Source organism: Phoca vitulina, unplaced genomic scaffold (genome assembly GCF_004348235.1).
Source record: "Phoca vitulina isolate PV1807 unplaced genomic scaffold, GSC_HSeal_1.0 scaffold11, whole genome shotgun sequence".
Classification (NCBI taxonomy): domain Eukaryota; kingdom Metazoa; phylum Chordata; class Mammalia; order Carnivora; family Phocidae; genus Phoca; species Phoca vitulina.
Genome location: NW_022589714.1, coordinates 30,523,543 through 30,544,528, shown reverse-complemented (window position 1 = coordinate 30,544,528; position 20,986 = coordinate 30,523,543). Strand labels below are relative to the sequence as shown.

The 20,986-nt window shown below is 42.3% G+C and overlaps 1 protein-coding gene across 2 annotated transcripts in view; it reads right to left on the bottom strand.

The window, feature by feature from the left end:
• Window positions 1–20,986, bottom strand: part of GCLC (glutamate-cysteine ligase catalytic subunit) — a 47,335-nt gene that overhangs the window by 13,344 nt on the left and 13,005 nt on the right. For both annotated transcript variants that reach the window (XM_032409644.1, XM_032409645.1), the window contains 7 exons: window positions 10,999–11,111; window positions 10,010–10,192; window positions 6,632–6,745; window positions 5,005–5,063; window positions 4,762–4,895; window positions 874–948; window positions 299–415 (listed from right to left, as the gene is read on the bottom strand). In XM_032409644.1, the coding sequence (XP_032265535.1) occupies window positions 299–415; window positions 874–948; window positions 4,762–4,895; window positions 5,005–5,063; window positions 6,632–6,745; window positions 10,010–10,192; window positions 10,999–11,111 (795 nt within the window). The remainder of the gene's footprint in view (window positions 1–298; window positions 416–873; window positions 949–4,761; window positions 4,896–5,004; window positions 5,064–6,631; window positions 6,746–10,009; window positions 10,193–10,998; window positions 11,112–20,986) is intronic.

Here is a 20,986-nt window from a genome sequence, read left to right as displayed (position 1 = left end):
CCAAAATATAGGGGGAAAAAAAGCATCACTAAGTTTTAGAAGAGGAGGAAACAAATACAGATTTCAAAAAGTGATGAAAACTCCTTACCCCAACCAAATCATGTTTCCTATATATTCGCCCCAAAACAAACACTATGACATCAAAGACAAATTTATAACCTGTGAATTTCTTCCCACCTGTGACTAAACCACTCAAGATAAAAATTTAAGGGAGACTTCAACATTATAAGTAGTTACAATAACCCCATTTTACCTGCTTGATTTTTAAAAAAAGGCTATTAAGGAAAATCACTCCCACCTCCAGTCCTCTCTCCTCCCGAGTTCTATCATCTACAGATGCAGAAATCACTCCCCAGCGACAATCAATGTCAGACACATAGCCTCGGTAACAAGGAGACGCAGCGCTCAAAGCCATCTAAAAACAAACAAGAGTCAGCACCTGCAGGTTCGAAGTGTCACTTACACGCTGAGAAAAGCACCATGCAGTTACCTCTGGTCTAGAAGATCAGTTTAGGTGAGCCCTAGGGAGCTCTACTCCTCTGTGCTTGCTTTTTCATAGTGAAAGATACCAAAAGGGACTCAAATCCTTGGATGGGATTCATTTAATCATCCCCTCTGTCACGCTGAATGTGAAGGATGGGAGAGGGGAAACGGCTACACTCAAACTTGACACTTTAACACACAGATGTCTTACTAGCAATAGTAAACTTCTACAGCTTGGAGTCTTAGTCCATTAGCTCTAAATGCAAACTCTTTATGTTAGTTCATTTCTGAATAAAGTCTTAACTGGACTTAAATGGCACAGAGTCAGCAAATGTTGCACAAGCACTCTCTACAAATAAGTCTTTTAAGTAAGATGTCGTTTCTACTTACGACAATTGGACAGATAGTGGCCAACTGATCGTACAGGTATCTGGCCTCAGATATGCTGCAGGCTTGGAACGTTACCTGTTTAAAAATTACAGGTTATTAACAATGATGAATCATCAACATCCTCCCCAAGGAGTCGAGTCTGAGAAGGAGGATGGCCAGGGAAGACAGAGGGCATGGTGTGCAACGGTCACTCCACAGCTAACAACACTTATTAACACAGCAGTTTTGTTTTTAAAAGTTGCCTTGGATGAATTTTGCCAAACAATGGCATTTGATCATGTTCACAACTAATATAAATAACCATTTCCTAAGTTAAAGAAGATTAAAATGTCAGGAAAGGAAAGGAAGACAATAGGTAAATGGCAAGTTCAGCAAGGCATCGCCGTGACTTATTTCCCTCGACAGCATCCCAGGCACTTCAGTTAGCTCAAGGGTTAGAGAAATTTTGGTACAAAAGGATAGAGATGCTCATAATGGATTTCAAAGCTCACTGGTGGCAAGTACAAGGAATAGCCTGGGACACAGCGAGACTGGAGGAAGAGAGAGCAGTTAAAATACTGCAGCTGACAAGGACATAACCAAGGAGGGCTGTAGGAGGAGGCACACCGGAGTCAAAGCGGTGGCCGCTGGGAGCCGGGGGGGGCGGGGGTAGAGAGAATGAAGGTGTGACTTAGGTTTTGGCTTGGGTGTTCCTGGGACAGACAGTGAGGAGAGGCACCAAGACACGATGGGCATATGAAGGAAAGGAGCACGTAAAGAAACGCTTTAAGTGGCTGGGTCTCCAGGGCTAATGCCCAGAAGACAAGTCTGGGGTGAAGAAGTATTTATGGAGGAAGCTCAGATAATGTTCTGAAGATGGGCAGGATCACCCAGGAAGCCTGCAGAAGAGGCGTAAGTAGAACATTTCAGAGTTAGGCAGAGAAAAAAAAATCGTATCATTCATTAGTACAAATGTTCTAGAAACAGTTACCCAAAAGAAACCAAAAAAGGCCTGCCTGCCTTGGGGTGGGGAGCAGTGGAAGGGACTAGGAACACAAATCCTGGTTGTGTTATAGCATATCTGTATTAACTGCAAATGGGGAACAGTTTTCCTGTCCTCTGTTATTTAATAATGATATTTTGAATTTAGTGTTGGTGCAGGAAATAAATAAGGGCTTAATCCTTGAAAGATTAAGAGTAGCAGAGTGAATATGTTTATTGTTATAATCCCAACCTGTTATTTCCCAGTTTTAGCCAGGTCTCAATTTTGCTTTTTTAACAAAGAACTTCTGTTAGGAGATTCACCGTCTACCTAGAGAATTATATTCACGTCAGTGTGGTAACTACAGAAAAATAATTATTTAGACAACTTGCTATAATTTCTGTTAATGATTCAACGCTATATTTTAATTAAAATGCCCTGGCAATTAACCAGCCATTACAAATTAATACAACATAGAGAAGAGCTGTGTCCTAGACCTCAAGGAATAAGACTATCAAAGGTTAAAGGAAGAGACTAAGCAGGGTTGGCAATTGGGTCACTCTTCACCAAAACAAGGGCAGTTTCTGCAAAGAGGTGGGAACTCAGAAATCAGCTTGTGCAAGGCTAAGGATAACATGTCAAGCGAGGAAACGGGAGACAGTAAGCCAAGTATTTACATACTTCTCTGCTGGGACAGATTGGCTTCTCTTATATGACTTAGTATTTACTAGACAATTCACAGGCAAATCCTGGAAAAAAGTATGCTTAAGAAAATTCGCACCTGGAATTCCATAGTTAAGTTACAACAGTGAAGTGTGGGGGGGGGAGCGGGGGGGAGTTCTTATGCCTTCAAAAGTATGAACAGTTTTGTCCCTTTAAAGTATCTCATAAGAGGAAAAGCAGTGTCACTAGGAAACAGAGGGGAAAAAAGAGGAAGTATGAAAAATAGATGTTAGAAAACTAAATGTCTAATCTAAAATTTACTAGAACCCATTTTTGAAGCCACCTGATTTTTCTTAGAGGGAGAAATACCTATTACAACGTGCATGAACTTATTAAATATTCCTGGAAAACTCCCCAAGTGTCAAGCATTTGAGTGTGATTATGTGACTTTCTGTTTTGTAAAGTCTTCCATTAACCTTAAAAAATTACTTTAAAACATTTTCTGCTTTAACAGTTTCTAGTTTTCCACTTGAGAGACACAAAGCAGGGTGTTTTCTGTGGTGATGTGTGGAATTCATCTCATTTCCCATAAACTTTATGTGATTCATGCTAATAATTTTTTAAGTGGAGTATTCAAAGTAGGGTCTTGGACGTGCTACCAACAAAAAGAAAACTTCATCCTAAACCCATGACAAAGCGTAAATTTGGATGGAAAATTGCATCTACAGGTAATAAAAATGTTAGAACACATTTATTTGTATGGTATTTCAAGAGAAAGACTATCCCTTTGGAATGAAGTAACTGTGCTGTCCCTGGCCAGGCACTCTGGTTTAATATTAAACCGAGAAAAGGCAATCAGTACTCCAATTGCACTGATACAATTTTAAAGCCATGCACTGTAAGTTCTAGAGCTTAATGGTTCTCTTTAAAAACATTTGTAATTAAGATAGAAAAGCAGATATGCAGGTAAAAGTCAAAAGGTCTCTTTTTTATGAAATGTGACCCTTTGTAAGGAAACTTGCCTGTTTTTTTGGAAGACCACCCACTTTATACTGCCTTTGTGAGTCAGGAAAATCAGAAAAAAAAAAAAAAAAAAAAGATGGTTATGTAAACACATTCAACATGGAGCCATCGGACTCTGGCATTCAATGTTCATTTTACAGAGTTGTAAAAATAAGCACATCAGGGCTTTATGTGCAAGAAGGCGCGTGTCTACACTGCAACTGAGATGATGGGAATGCAGAGTTTTTTGGCCTCTGGATGGAGACCGGGCAGACTGGAGGCCCAGTGACTGATGTGGGGCTAGGCTTCACACTACTCCAGGCCTCTAAGGACGCCACTTCTAATCTTCGGAAATAATCCGAACTGCATACAATCTCCTTGGACAATAACAAGTGGCCTTTTTACTGGAAGTTTTCAATTTTCGCTTTATACGTTGTGCAACTCCTACTCCTGTTCTTATGATTTTAAGCAAAGGAAAGGTTAAAACCAGCACTTCTATTGATAAAAAACAGCAAAGTAAATATTAGCTTGGAGTCAGACCTAGAAAGGGATTTAATATAAACCTTCCGGTTAACCAAGGAGAAAACCAAGATGAAAAGAAGTGAGGAGAGCTACCCAAACCCACGAGTAGGAGGCCCAGCTGCAGGCCAAGCACAGGCCCACTGCTGCCGGGAGGGTCCTGTGCCCGCCCACCCAGGTCCTAAGTGAGCTTGGGTACAGTTCCTGCCAGGGGCACCAGCCATCTGACTAGATCCACGGGAAGTTTTAACGGAGGAAACACAGAAAGGCTGTACCACCTATGTGACTTCGCCAGGGGCAAGGCAAACACGGGCTGCTCAGTAGTTCTTTTTATACCACTAGATGGCCTTGCCTGAATATGAACATTTCAAGTCCAAACAATCCTTCCCTTGGATCACAAGGTCACTGGAGTGCATCCAGAGGTTACTTTCAGAAACACAGATCTGAATGATGTTACAAGCTCTAGGCCCGACCATCACTAGAAAGAACAGAGGCAGGGATCATAGAATATTTCGCACTGTAAGTTAAGTAACAACCATTTATCTTTGTAGTAAACTGGAGATTCTCCATCAAGAGATAGCTACCAATGAATTTACTAAAAATCACTGGTTTTCAGAAAGGCACACTTAGCTTTCATTTCAACCTGATTACAATGTAATTGTAAAAAATGCGAATCTATAAAGAAAACTAGTAAGTAGAAATGGATGAGGGCACTCTGCCTCTCTGTGTATTTGAAACAATACCTGAAGACAGCAATTGCCCATCCCAAATCCCATGGCATCCATGTAAATATGATCAGGCTTAGAAGCCTTGGCTGCCTCCTCATCCTCAGGAAATGCTTCTATAAATGGAGAGGGTGTATTCTTGTCCTTAAATACTGTAGAATTAAATTAAAGGAAAAAAAAAGGGGGACAAGGGTGAGATTCAAGATTTAAACAGCAATTCCCCAGGTGCCTCTCCCACCCCACCATCCACTGTGGACTTACTTGGTACATTGATGACAACCTTTTCTCCTCTCCTGTGTCGGATATTTCTTGTTAGGGTACTGAAAGACAACCAAACGTCATAAATCGGCCTCCTAAGAACCACCATGTAAAAGAAGAATTTGATCATATACAAGTAAATAGAATGAAATCCTACCTCAAACTAATTCTCTGAGGCAATCCTATAGAATATTTATGTGGATCAAGATATTCTGAGGGAATTTTCTGTGAGAAGGCTTTGCATTACCACCACCTCCTCTGCCTCTTGCTCAAGAATGCCACTGTCTCCCCTGTTCAACCCCAGAAACCCCAGCTTGCTATAACTTCTCAAATCAAATTCAAGTGTCTGGGGTCTGCCGGTGGTCTGGTCTCACCATACGTTTCTAACGCTCCCCATGTCTACTCCAAAGACTTCAAGCTTTAATACTTACTTTCCCTAGGCATCTCTGGAGCTCCAATACCTTGTTACTGTGCCTCCCAGTTGGCAGTATTAATACCTATTCTCTAGACCCACAGTGTCTAATCCAGAAGCCACCAGGCACACTGTGGCTGCTGTGCACTTGAAATGGGGCTAGTCCTAATTAAAATATGCTCTGAGGATAATATACACACCAGATTTTGAAGACTTACTGTAAAACACAAAAATAAGGTAAAATGTCTTATCAATAATTTAAAAATATTGACATGTTGAAATAATTTTGGATAAAAACTAAATAACATATATAATAAAATTAAATTCATCTTTTTTACTTTTTTCATGTGACTTAGAAAATTTAAAACATCTGAGGCTGACATGATTCTAGTGGACAGTGGTGATGCAGACTCAGCTTGCGGACCAGCTCTTTCCCATGGTTGCCAGGATCCCCTCCATGAGAAGCATCCTCTCCTTTCTCTAAGGAGGGTCTCTGATGCATCTACCTTTTGGCATCCAGCATAATCTTATCTTTTCTTGTAGCTGAATCTATTTTCCCCTTGGGCACACTGTAACATTTGAAGTTGGAAACTCCATCTATAAATCTGTTCCATCAAAAGACTCTGCATGTTAACAGGTGTGCAGACCTGTCAAAGGAATCAACACTGGCAAGTCCCAAGGTCCCCACCTGCAGGTCAGGAGCCTAGTTTAGGACGACAGAGGAGATTCAAGGTACAAAGTAAGATCAGACTGTTGTGGGCCCTGAAGCCACTGTGAACCCAGGAATGAAACTACAAGCTACTAGAGCTAGAAGTTAATAGAACAGAAGGTAAAGAGTTGTACATATCTTGCCTTGTCATGAAAGTATAGTAAGTGGAATGAGATCACAGAGAGAGGGAGAAAAGGTAGGAATAACTAAGAAAACTTCCCCAAATAGGCGCTTATAAAACTAGGACTGAAAAAATCTGTACACTTAAGACGACAGTGGCTAAGCCAACGACTTTAAGATGACCTGTAAGATGGGCAAGTCGAGCTGTGCTCTAAAAAGCAAGGATCAAGCAGCCACATGTGTATATCCTGCTGGCTTCTCCGGTTCATTACAATAGGAGGCTGAGTTCAGTAAGTGCTCAGCAAGGATTCTAGGAAGGAGCGCCTTACTCTCAGCAGGCAGGGGTAAGAGTGAGGGACATCTGTGTTTAAAGGCAGAGCCATACTCACCTGAAGCGGGGGTGCTTGTTTATGGCTTCATCAGGAAAGAAGAGGGACTTGGAAGCTCCTCCTTCAACTGGACTGGGTTTGAACTCTGGCAGCGTGAACCCAGGACAGCCTAATCTACAACAAATCGAAGAACTAAGTAGGTAGGATTTGTTTTCAAAAGTTAATAACGTCTCACCATCACTGCACCTGTTAAGAACCACCGACCCCCGTCTACTTTCCCCCCTACCAGGAGTCTAGCACATGAATGCTGTGTAAGTACCGTGCTTTACAAACACCCCCCTTGTACTTGGTCTTCCTCACCGACATCTTTGGTGATTACAGCCTGTTAAAGACTTTATCCATTCACTCGGGATCTCTAGAGTGCTTCTTCACGTCCTATCCATCTCTTCATTTAACAGAGAGCACCAACAGCACAGAAGTCCCTCGGCTAGGTCACGTCAATTGTCACAGGCTATGGGCTCCCCCTACACAGCGTCCGATGGTCTTCCTTTACCATCTCTCATCTGATTGTTTTTTGACCCCTGCACAGCCCCACTGCCCCCAACCTGTTGATAAGCTTTGTTCAAATATCAAAGGGCTCTCCTGCTTTTTGCCTCTACAGATCACCTCATGAGTCCCTCAGGATTAGGTAGTGTCTCTACAGGTGTCCCCATCCGCCTCCAAGATCTCCCTCTGATGTCTAAGACCCAACCCTATTCTCTTACTTGACCTAACCAAGAGCTTTAATTCCAACACAGAAAAAGGAACCTCTGTCTTTATCCCTAAAAGTAAAGTTCAAATTCCACATCCAGCTCTTCAAGTTAAGAATTTTAAGGCCATTGTTAAATGTGCTGTGAGACAGGACAAAGACCGACAAAGTTTGTGAATACAAAACAAGGGAGGCTCTTGCCAGGGCTTTAGATCAGTGGTAGGAAACTCTGGGCTTAAGAGCCAAGACTACCCATGCCTTATGTTCAGCCCCTACCTTTTATAAAATAAAGCACCTGTTGGCTGCCCATATCCGCCTTGTGAACAACAATGGAATTTGCTGATCTTATCTGGAAAACCATTTCCAGCTATAATGAAGGTTCCTGAGAATTCTTGCAGCTGTGCGCACTATTTACTAGGAGCCTGCAAACTTAGGGAAAATCCTGTAAGAGTGGCACTCTTCAACCTTGGGGATTCCGAGGCAACCAGAATTAGACTGAATGGAGGGAGAATGAAAATGTGTTTGGCAGGACAGAGACAGTCAGAACTCTGATCCTCAGACTCCTACAGCACTGTTTTTCTTCCAGACTGGCACCATCCCACAAACCCTTCTGCAGCACTGGAAGGTTTCATGTCCACCCTGTCCAATACATGTGCCTAGTGAGCGCCTGAACTGAGCCTAGTGTGACTGAGAAACTAAAATTTCTATTTAAGTGTCATTAATTTAAATTTAAATATTCACTTGGGCACTGTTTTGGATTATAGCTCCATAATACAGAGTTTTGCCTCTTTACAGAGAAAAATCACACTGTTTACACTTAAGAAACCAAGTACTCCTTTCTCTCTCGATGCCAAAACAAAACTTTCCTTATTATTTACAACTGATAGAAGGTCAGGCTTCTCCAACTAAATAATTATTATTCTTGTTTTGTTTACAAGTCCAAAAATACCCTCCCATCAAAAAATATAAGTTTTTAAAAAAAATTAGATTTTTAGAATAAAACTTATTCCTCTGTCTCAGCTCTCCCTTTATAGTAACTCCTACTGCTTTTAGGATAGCAACCCAAATTCTCAGTTAACAGGATCTGGCCCACCAACTACCTGCCCAGCCTCCCCTTCCCTCTCAGCGTCCTGGCCCCACCGGCCAGCCTTCTTCTGGTTCTCAAGAGGCTCCGTGCTCTCCCTATTCATCCTGGGACATTTGCCCACTCTGCTCACTCTCTCTAGGCTGTCCCTCCCCTCCCCACTCGTAGTAAAGTCCTACCAGGACTCTGGACATCACTCCAATCCTCTTCCCCACCTCACAGAGTCCACCTGACACGTCCCACTCTCTGCTCCACATCTGCTCCACATCTTTTCCTCCCAGCACTTCCTCAACTTTATATTCCCTAGATCTGTGGCTATCTGATCACTCAGTCTCCGTAGAGGCAAAGACTGTGTGTCTCTTTGTATTCATGACTGCATCCCCACACTGCATGGCTCTGGCATGGAGCAGGCTCTCAAGTATCTGAGTGAAAGGCAGTCATGATTTTTTTTTTCTTTTTACCTCCTCCTTAAAACACTAGGGGCAAAGGACTATGCCAACTCTCTTTCAAGCAAACCTGTCCACCCTCATCCAGCCGGGGCTTTTCTTCTGGCAGGAAGCAGGGAGTGGCCTGCCTAACGGAACAAAGCAATCACAGAAAATAAGAGATGTATCTCTAAATGTTTGAGTTGCTTAAATAGGGTTTCAACCATTTAGATGTTACACTGAAGATTTTTAAAAAGAAAATCCCTTCCAAGACCAGTGGTAGGACTCCGAACGCCTGAGTTCATTATGGACATTTATCAGAAAAAAGAGGGAGGGTATAAAAATAGTTCTAAATGTTTCAGTCTATGGATACCAATCCCCGAAGCTCTTTCGGACCCTGAGGAGGAAGCATACTTTGCCACAATCTGACAGCTAGCACAGGTAAGTCAGATTTACAATTTGGTAGAACTGCATTCCTATGCAGAGCTCCTATGTGTAACTGTACGATATTTATGTACCTCATTCTAGCTAAGAGCATAGCTTCACTATTTATGGTTTTTTTATATTTATTTTTAGCAACTTTCAGCCATAACTAGATTTGATGACAACCTGTAAATTTCCTTTTCAACACAAGACTCAAACATGGCCTAATGACCCCCCTCGTTCACAGTTAGGATGTATTAGCAGTGGCCTGGGAGCACAGATGCCAGCCTTCCACCAGGTGACCATCCCACCGGCCACCAATACCAGCATGTGCCAGCCGGCAAACAGGCCCAAGGAAGCAACGGTGAGAGTCAAGTGAGAAGAGCACCTGATAATCATCAGACTCAGCTACTCCTTACAGGGTCAGAACTGCTTGGCAGACGCGCCGCTCCCTCCACCCCGGCCTGGGGTGGATGCCGCCACGATGCTAGCAGTCACGGTGGTCCTCACGGTCTTGCCCACTGAGGCCAGACGAATGCTCTCACCACAGTGCCCCGGGCCACCACCCACCTGCTGAAACTGGCACGCAAGTTTTGCCTGTGGCTCTAACATTACAGATTCTATCAAATGCAGCATATAAAGTATGAACTGCCTGTAAAGTAGGAGAACTGTATGGTCAAATGCTTGGGTCATGATCTGTTCTTTTAGAACCTAAAGCTCTGAACGATCTGCTGGGGCATGTTCATTTAGGAACTAACCTGGGAAATGAAGTTATTGTGCAGAGAGCCTGGTTTTCTCCTAATAAAGAAGTCGCTTCCTTCCGACGTTTCCTCATGTTGTCTTCGACTGTGTTGAACTCAGACATTGTTCCTCCATACGGCTGTCCGGGTGTACCTTCAATCATGTAACTGCCATACTCTGGTCTCCACAGGGTAGGATGGCTACAGAGGAGGAAAAATTCCATTCCCTCATATTTTGCTGCCATCTACTCAATTTTTAGAAGTTTTTAAAAAGTCACTTCCAAAAATGGAGACACCACTCCATATTAAATGAAGCTAAGAACTCCTTTACAGTTCCCAAAGGCTGGTCATTCTCCTGAGCTCTTCAACTAGGTGAGGGTTAGAAGTACAAATATCCAAAATATTTGTAAGTAACTGAAAACCACACACAGGCCACTCGCTCTTCAAGACAAGCTAGTCCACTTTGTGAGAAAGGGGAGGAGGCCATAAGGGCTCTTTCAGTTCACTGCTGGCCTCCAAACTCAAATGCTGCCTCCTGAAGTCGCCGGAGTAGGAAAATGGAACTGAAAAGTGCATGCCCCTTCACCTCTTTGTCTACTTAGAGAAATATTAAAAAACATCCTACCAGCCAAATAAACTCAGTGTAAGTTTCATCTGGCACCATGGTTTGGGATCTCAGTAACACTCTGTCCATGTTTTTTTTTTTTTTTTTTTTAACATTTAGTAATAGTAAGCAGGCTTTATACTGTGTTGATAGTTCTAAGTGCTTAAATACATTAAGTATTTAAAATGTCAACACCCTACACAGGAGGTATTACTATCTCTACTTTACAGATGAAGAAACAGAGGCATAGAGACATTAAGTAACTCGCCCAAGGTTACACCCAGCTATGAAGAAGGGGAACCAGGCGATGCCATCCTGCCTCCTACATCTGAAGAACGATTCTACTTTAGTAGTTCTAGCAGGTTCAGAAACACTAAAGCAACCCTTTGGTTTATCAGCTTACTTTGGGTTTGTCCTTTCCCCCTTTTCTTGTAGAGTTTCAAGAACTTCCTCTCCGGACAGGACCAACCGGACTTTCTTATTTTCATGATCAAAAGACACCAACATGTATTCCACCTGTTGAAAGTAAAAGAAAGATTAACCTCCTTCCAGACTCGTGTTCAGGGTCATCTTCAGGAGAAGGCAGGGAGACGTGAAGGCTGGAAAGGACCCACAGTAACTTGAGACAGTCACATTTGCTTATGCTACATGGCACACAATGACTGTTCTTTTGCATAATATGAAAAACTGGAGAAAGCGATCAGTCAATAGGGCCACTGTTTGAGAACCAGAACTTATTCCTTCATTACTTCTTTCTCCTGCTCTACTTAATATCCCAAAGAAAAGTCAAGATACCCATTTTGACAGATTGTACTTCAAAAGAGAAGTATTTCAAAGCTAAAATTCTATAAATTGCAATTACAAAAAGAAACTGCATTTTTAAATTTATTTCAAGTGGCTTACCGTAAGTTTACGAAAGTGGTTATCTGAGCAGATTATCATGGTAGATTATCCTCATTTACTGGCAGGTTATTAACTCCCATTGTAAGTCTCACTGTTGGAGAGTTAAATCATAATCATAAACCACCAGTATGGAGAAGTTATTTTAGGAGTTGCAACAATTTAATTTTGGTTTTTCAAGAGTAACTTAAAGACAACTTCCCCACCCTGAAACCATATGCAATTTACAAGGCAAGGTGCACTAGTGCATTTATAACAATACCTGGTGGAATTCTGATAAAAATCAGGAGTTAAATACCAAAGTGAGACTTTTCTGGGCAGAGTACAAATAGAGCCTGCTTTTGTTTTGCCTGAAATCACATGCTTTTAATCATGATAGTTGGTGTAAACAGTGAAGACTATGAATCATGATTTACGGCTGAAATAAAACATTATCCATATGTAAGTGAAAAGGTATGGAATCAGACCATTCAGGCAAACACTTCAAAGTACCCTTTGGACAAGATACTGGGACAGAGAAAAGAAAAGGTGATCAACTGGTGCCCCATGAAGCAGACCAGTCAGCAGAAATACTTTGTTTAGCTTATCATAAAAAAAAGAAAAAAAAAAAAGCAACAATACATCCAGTATCAACCTGACGTTTCACATACAAATCCAGATTTCCAGCCTTAAAAACAAATACCCAGAAGCCCATTTCTACTGGGTGGGGTATGAGCTGCTCTCCTCTGAGGGGGCATGCTCTGGTCTGTGGTGGCCTATTCTTACTTATGTGTACCTGCCTGGTCTTGGACGGTGTTTCAGTTAGCCATCCATTACCACAGACACAGTCTCTGTTCAACAAGAGACAGTTTTGCACCTCAGCTAAGAAACGGAATTATAAAGGGGAAAAATGTTAGTAACCATAGAAAATAGCCTGGCAGGTTTAAACAGTAAAAATTAAACTTTCAACTACCTTTTATTAGTTGTTGCTATGGACTGAATGTTTGTGCCCCACTCCCCCAAATTCGTATGTTGAAGCCTTTAATCCCCAATGGGATGGGATTAGTGCCCTTATTAGAAGAAATGAGAAAGATGATCTCTCTTGCCACCATGTGAAGACACAGCAAGAAGGCAGCTGTTTGTAAGCCAGGAAGAGGGCCCTCATCTGGAAATAAATCTCCCGCCACCTTTAACCTTGGACTTCCCAACCTACAGAACCATGAGAAATACGTCTGTTGTTTAAGCCACCTAACCTATGGTAAATGTTACAGTAGCCTGAACGAAGATAGCTGTCTTACTGATGAGTTTAAGTTCCTATTCTTGCTTTTCTATTAGAACTTTTTAGTTCAAGAAATAGGTAAGACTATTTGGTTTAGCTACATGAACCAGAAATGTGAAATCTGCACTTGTACAATCACTCAATGTCAAATGCCTGAAAACTGTGGGCTGCAGAATCCGGAATTGCTCCCAGATTTAAGTACAGATAGCTATCCAGGAGTCCTGGATCTGGATGGAGAAGCTAAGAGCTGATGGAACAAGAAACTTTGCTAAGTCTCAGGATGGATATATAAAAATATCCTAAGTGTTAGAAGCAAGTTTACTTTTAAATGAGCATAATGCGAAAGGGTATGCTGTGAATTTTCATATGTGGATCCTAATCTCCAAATCCATCATTTGAAGTAGGCATGATCACCTATTATTTTACAAATGTGCAAAGATGCTCAGAGAGGCTGAATAAACTGCCCAAGTCCACAGTGTAAGGGCAGGGATGTGAACCTAGCCTGCCTGGCCTCAAAGCACAGCACACCTTGCTGCTAGGACTCTAAAGGATGCCAATCTTGGTTAGTAATGATAAGCTTTTAGAAAAACCGTTATAGGGGCGCCTGGGGGGGGCTCAGTCAGTTAAGCGTCTGCCTTCAGCTCAGTTCATGATCCTGGGGTCCTGGGATCGAGCCCTGCTTAGCAGGGAGCCTGCTTCTCCCTCTCCTCCCAGCCTGTGCTCTCACGATCTCTGTCGCTATCTTTTTCTCAAATAAAATCTTTAAAAAAGAATCGTTATAAGCTATATGAGGCAGGGACAAGATATAATAGTGGCTGAAAATCTCACAATTGATTATGCTTTATTTTATGAAGTGGGCCTGACATCATAGAGACATTGCCGTTATAGATTTCAACAGATGCCTTAGCCCAGCTCTGCCTCTCTGAGGAGGAATCTTCCTACTTCAGTACTTCCTCCTTTGATCACTGGCTCCAACATATCTGCAGGGCATCATCAACTATCTGTGTTCTCTTCTTAACCAGAGAGCATGTTTCCTGCAAGACAGATGAAGAGATACTTCCTACCTTACTGGGTTCCCATCATTTATCTATTATCAAAATGAGCAAGAATTTTTGTACCACTTATATAAGCTAAAGTGCAGTAACTCTTGTTGGTTTCCTAGTTTTGAAATAATTGAAATCCTTAGTTTTCAAAATCACTGAGACCATGAGTTTAAAGCATGGGAAGGGCAGAACAAAAAGCTCAAACTCAGCCTAAGTTTTATTTTTTATTTTTTTTAAAGATTTTATTTATTTATTTATTTGAGAGACAGAGAGAGAATGAGAGAGGGGAGGGTCAGAGGGAGAAACAGACTCCCTGCTGAGCAGGGAGCCCGACGTGGGACTCGATCCCAGGACTCCAGGATCATGACCTGAGCCGAAGGCAGTCGCTTAACCAACTGAGCCACCCAGGCGCCCCTCAGCCTGAGTTTTAAATATCAGCCAAACGGATGACATTTAAAATGCTTACAAACCAAACTCTCCTTAATTAAAAAATAATCATCCATGATATCATTAAGCAAATGAAACAGAAACACATCAGAATATTTACCCAAGGAGACAAAAAACAAACGTGCTTACTTTTGGATAAAATGAAAGTTCAGTTGGAAACCTTAAGAACTCCCTAAACATTTTTCCAACTCAAATTTAAGGTGCTCAGAAGTAACCACCACCCCCCCGCCCAGTCGCTTTGATTTTCTGCCTCAGTGCTCAGGATGGTTCTTTCAGCTCTTGGCTTTTTTGTTATCTTTTTAAACCCTTCCCCCACCCACTTCAGTACATTTATGTTTATTTCTAATTCTAGATCACACAAACATCAAATGATTAACTCGATCTTTCCTAACAGCCAAACTAGAGCCAAAATGGAGTTTGGTTCAGTGAGCTAGCTGTTGAGTGATAATAAAATGACACATTAAGGCAATGCTTTCCCCATGCAGAATACCTAATGCCACAGGATTTTATTATATCTGGATTTTGTCCCCATCTTAAACTTCCTTTTTGCATCCAAAGGATTAGAGAAAAAGATATAATCAAAGAGAAAATAACAGAAGGGACATAGAGGCCCTTCTGAACACAACAGATTCCAAGGATCAAACATACCTGCTTCCTAACTTCAAATAGCATGCGGGCTGCGTAATCAGAGTTATAGCAACATCTATGTACACTGAACACATACCCAATCCTGAAGGCATTATAAGTGGTCTGCAGAGTGACTAATTCAAATTTGTGTAATCAATATAGTATTTCGAAGTAGCAAAAATAGCCCCTGGGCTCTCTACTCCCGGTTAAATGTAACTTAGGGACACTGCTATGTGGTACTCATCATTTATCTCTTTAAATGGGGGGAGAATAGACACAATCAAAATAACTTACCACTAGGTGAGACACTCATTTTAAAATGTGCATTTTCTACAAATGAAAATTAAAATTTAGATTTCATTGCTAAAAAGGCTAAATTTTATCCCACTAGGGTAAAAACCCACTAATATCTTGGAGCTGCTGAATCGAAGACAAAGGCCCATTCAAAAGACTATTATGTAGGCTACGTATTATAGAGTGTTGCTAGGAATGACCTGAACACAATAACCCACTAGTCATTCAGTGCAGGTTTACACAAGCATGAGGTGCTTTATGTTCATCCAAAAGTAGGCCAACAAAAGTAAAGAATCTTAATTGAGGGTGATGTAAGTACTCAGGACAATGCTGGATGTATAGTAGACAGTGAAATACTTGTGGCATCAGAGTTCAAGATAACAAGAGTAACCGTTAATATCAAAATATTAATTTTTTAGGATTCATGTTGTCTTTAAATGGCATTTACCACTAATTTAAAATAAATTTCCTTTGTAAAAAAAAAAAAAAAAATTTTTTTTTTTTATACTCTACCATGAAGGTAAGGATCTCAAGGAGCTTACGAAAGTAGAAAGTAGAAAATTTCTACTCCCTGGAGGTAAAAATGGTGTTTAATTAGGAAAGCAATCTAAGTTCTATAAGGCTCAGAAGCAGTTAGAGGCAGTTCCCTGTGTTAGGGAGGTTCTACTTTGAGAAATTCTTTTGTCTCCAGCCATCCTACCGAAACTCAAAATTTGGGGTTCAGGGCCAGCTGCTCTACTCCACTGTTGGTGGTTGTTTTGATGCCTGCTGGAACTACCTGTCGCTTCTCAGAGACCCTGTTTTCTCTTTACATTAACTCCAAAGCAAGCCCACAGCCACTTTGAGGGTTAAGGATCCAGTTAGAGTTCATGACCGATCAGCACCCAAACCCATGATCTTGCTGTCTGCTCCCACCCCTCTGTCCTTTTACCCACTCAACCAGGCCCAGTATTGGGTAGGTGTTGGCAATACGGTGAAGAATTAGGCAGGTGTGGCTCTGCTCTCAAGTTTCCACTGTGGTTCTCAAGCCACAGCCGGTAACACAACAGAGCCAAACGATCTGGGAGAGTGCTCGGGATGACCAAGTAGAACTGTGCATATGCAGTAGAACTGATCCAGTCTAGGGGATCAGAAGGCTTCTTGGAGGAAAGGGACTGGCCAGATGAAGGAGAGTGTCTACTGATGTTTCAACAACCTCCCAGAAGATTCCCATGCTTTCCCCAGCCACCACTCTGACTTGAGCACAATCACAGGTCTGGCTGGTCAGAGATGCAGATAAACTGGGTCCACCCCATAGAGATCACGCCACAACAGTCCTTCTCTAGATTAGAAGCAGTTTTAAAGCTCGCAGCCATGCCTTCTGTCCAGAAGACTGTTTTCTCACATGGCAAAATACAAATGACCGTTATTTTTGGGCACACTCAACCATCCAGTTGGATGGCATCCTTTTCCATACCTAGCAAGATACACAAACTTAGAGCACCCAAAGAGGTGCTAGCTGCAGTGATGCTTATTTTTAAACACCTGTACTTAAATAGGGAAGACCTGCATGACGAGACCAAAAGAATAGCTGTGCTTCAAACAGCGACTCAACTTGAATAAGAAATTCTAATATGGATGTAATGAAATTTGATGTGGCTCAATGTGATTGAAGGTGGACTCCCAGGTAAGACACATCTAACAGCACTGCAAATACCAAAACCACTGTTTTACGTGGTTATGAATGAACACTTTGGGGGGACTAGTAACCATAAGGTAGAGTCTATAACACATGTGCTTTTGTGCAGCCTTGTTTACGGTGAGGTTTTAAACTGCTGATAGGTTATGTTAAACTGCCCTATGGTCCCCAAAGAAATGCTTTAGTAGTTTAGTCTAAAGTCCTATCAAATTCTTAAATTATCGGATGTATTTTGACTTTCTCTCCTACTATGAAATGTCATTTCGTACCACAGAATTACACACGGTGTACTCTAGGGAAGTTTACACTTTAGGAAACCAAAATAAATGTGGCCTCACCCTGACCTGGTCTTCTGTTGGCATCCTAGATTAGGACTTCAGCTTACAGAGTACGCTGCTTTTTATTTATAATATGTTAATCTCAATTTTAACAATACATAACCATCAGTGAATTTCCTGTATGATTCAGTGAAGTAACTTCCTTGAATCATTATCTTGGCCCACACAGAGAAAAATTTTTCACATGCCAAGATTAGTAACACGAAGAAGCCTAAGTGAAAAAATTGAAGACTGTAAAAGAGGGAAAGAAGAGGCGCCCGGGTGGCTCAGTTGGTTAAGCTGTCTGCCTTTGGCTCAGGTCAGGGTCCTGGGATGGAGCTCCGTGTTGGGCTCCCTGCTCAGCGGGGAGCCTGCTTCTCCCTCTCCTCCCTGCTTCTGCTGTTTGTCTCTCTCTCAAATAATAAAATCTTAAAAAAAAAAGGGAAAGAAAATGGGAGTTGCCAGGGAAAATAAGAGACATAATGACACCTTTCACTAAAGAAAAAACATCACATTGTCCATTCTAGTAGATAGTAGGCACATGTGGCTATTCAGATTTAGATTTAACTCAAATTAAAAATCCAGTTCCCAAGTTCCACTAGCGACATAGGGCTAGTGGCTACCCTACTGAGTAGAGCAAATATTTCTATTACTGCAGAGTTGTGTTGGACCACACTGGACTAAAACCCAGAAGAAACCACAACCCTGGAATTGTACCTGGGCATGCTAATTCATGACATAGAAAATCCCTCAAAGTAGATCTGCTTTCATGTGCTGTTAGTAGCATGAGATTTATTTTCTGGGCCTCTGACTTTACGTCTATTTTTTTTTTTAACCATACCACTACACTTCAGGCATGTATCAGTTTTAATTTTCTGATGGTTATAAAGACCATGTTAAGGGACTTAAGGGACACCTGGGTGGCTCAAGTCGGTTAAGCGTCTGCCTTCGGCTCAGGTCATGATCCCAGGGTCCTGGGATCGAGTCCCACATCGGGCTCCCTGCTCGGCGGGAAGCCTGCTTCTCCCTCTCCCTCTGCCTGCCACTCTGCCTACTTGTGCGAATAAATAAAATCTTAAAAAAAAGAAAAAAAAAGACCACGTTAAAGGCATTCCTACCTTCTCTCTAATCAAATCTAGCAGAACCTAACCAGTCTTCTCACACAAATTAACCTCACAAAAGGTAGTTCCATCAAGTAAAGTTACCAATGGTGATGCTTCCTGCGGCTACCAACTTAACACAGGCACTCAGCAGTTAAAACAACCTAAACCTAAACCAGAAGACAATTCCTCCTGAAGAAACACTATTGTAAATATAGTTTTTATTTATTTCAAAACATCTGTACTTTAGACCTACAGCTTCTGGGTTCTAAGGACAAATGAATTCCTTGGCTCTTTCCTGTGAACATATTCCTCTGCTAGAATCCTGGTCACCACGTGGCTAACAAGAAAGGAGGGAACCTGGTCCCCATCCAGATAGAGGCTGCTTTGGATCGACTGCTGTGCAGTGCTCAGTGTTGGGGGGTGTGCCTCATGAACCTCTGAGGTGGCTCCTACCAGGTGGAGGCGAGCTTAGGGCTTTAGCAGGGAGCAGGCTGGTGCTGCAGAGACTACCCACTCTCCATGGTGGCACCCAGCTCTGCCTGAACGCACTCCTAGAGCTGGGCAAGAAAACAAGCACATTCCTTTAAGGTATAAGTTAGGTTGGCCTAAATTCAAGGACTGCCCAAGAAATAGAAATTTGGAGTTTTAGTTTTTAGAACTAGTGGTAGACTAACCCACCAAAGGGGTTTAAAAAAAAAAAAAAAAAGTGCTTTCTAAAGAGACTGAGAACCAATGCTAAAACAGAGAAATTCCACCTCCAAAGTGACTGCTGTGCCCAGAGAGGCTCACCTATGCCCCCAGTGACAGGGCAGGGGGTGGGGGGCAGGGATTGAACACCTCCAAGTTTAATGCTATATTCCACCGTCACAAGAATCGAGCACAGACACTCTTTCGTACTCGTATCTCATAAAGGCAGCACCAGGGCCCCCCTCAGGAACACCACCTGGATGTTTGGGCATATCCTACTGAGAGCTATTCTAACCTTAGGTTGGGATGTGGAAGATGGAGACTCCTGTTCACGTGAACTCCTTTCCTGCCCTATTTGAAATTCATGTGAAAGAGGTAAGTCGAAGCGCCTGATTCTGGCCCACTACCTGCTGCCCTGGGCTGAGGCTGGCACAGGCTGCATAACTATCGAGTGAGGTCAGCCCGACGCTCATATAAAGGGCTCCACCAGCAGCAGCAGATTAGCTGGGAGGCTGCAGTCACGTGACTAAACCCGTTAGCATTTGTCCTACAGACCGAGAAATTTACCAAGCATATTCAGAATTATAATTTTGAAAGGATGGGGGCATTTCCCAAGAAGGGAATCACTGGCCATCTGGTAACAAAAAATACTGAATCATCTGTGGCTCTAAGACATTTATATTTTCACTCAAACAAAAAGTCTACTTCCTTTATCACCACCAGCCCTTCCTCTTTTTCTGCCCACCTTCAATCTCATCTGGTTGGAGCCCATGAAGACGGTCAGAGTGCTTTTCCTCCTGCTTATTTGGGAGCTGGTATATGGGGGCAGCAGGCTTTGGAGTCCTTCAGTTTCTGGGAAGGAGTACGTAAAAACTGCGTGTAAACTGCCTGAAGCAGGAGTAAGTACACAGCACCACTCAGATGCTAGTGGCTATTGTTTTCTAGCTCGTGGGCGGGGTAAGTTTATTGAGACAGAATAGAGGTGTTTTCCAAACATCGGTTACAACCCTTGTAGTGAGCCAAAGTAGGCTGTAATCAACATTACATAAAACTCTTGAAATAGAGACTACCAGAATAGGTCACTCATGGGAAGGGAAGTACCATTTCACCAAAATATTTCATTTGGCATTTGTTTCAGGTACTATAGGACTCAGCCAAAAGTGAAAGCTGGTAGTGTGGACCACCACCTAATTCTGCAATCAAGTAGTCCTGGGTTCCTGCACCAAGCAGATCCCGTCATTCCCCTCTTTGAAACTTTCAAGCAGCCCACACTGAACAAAAAACCCCACACCCCTCACCCAGAGCATTAGGGCCAGTCTTCTCGCTCTGCCTCCTTTGTTTCAAACTTCCCTCTTCCCCACCATGTTGGGGCCACACTTCTGTTTTTCCAACAACCAAGTCAGGGCCTTGACAGCACTTCTCTCTGCTTGAGAAGATTTCACCTCATCCCTTCAAACAGCTGGCTCCTGTGGATCTCAGATTAAGTGCTACCTTTTCAGAGAAACCTTTGCTGACCACCCCGCTCCCTCAGCACTAGGACCTCCTTCTTGTCCCCATCCCCAAAGGGGCACCACCCTGCTCAGAACAGTCTTAATTTTCCCTCTTTTCTTAGAAATATTACAATTACAGACATTTGGAATTTGTCTTAGACTCTGGGCCTTAGTTTCATCATTTGGAAAAATGGGGGGGGGGGGGGGGGAGTCCCTTCCAGCTTTAAAGCAATACAAGTATCCCCCTGCTTTTCAAAAATTTGAGCCAAGCCATTTCATTTGTATGACAGACCTACAATTAGCAAAGGTTTCCCCGTTATCGGAAAGCACAGTGTTCCTATAAAACCCTGCTTGTGTTCCCTCTCTTGCTGTGTCTGTCAAATAAATAATATCTTTAAAAGAAAAAAAAAAAAACCTTTCATAAGGGGAATTGGTATAGAGAGAAGAGTGTTCCCTGTTTTCCAAAAGTTTGTGGTAGGCCACTTGCTTTTACAAAAGACCTACATTAGCATGGTAACTGCTGCCCCCCCACCCCCCATAAAAGCAA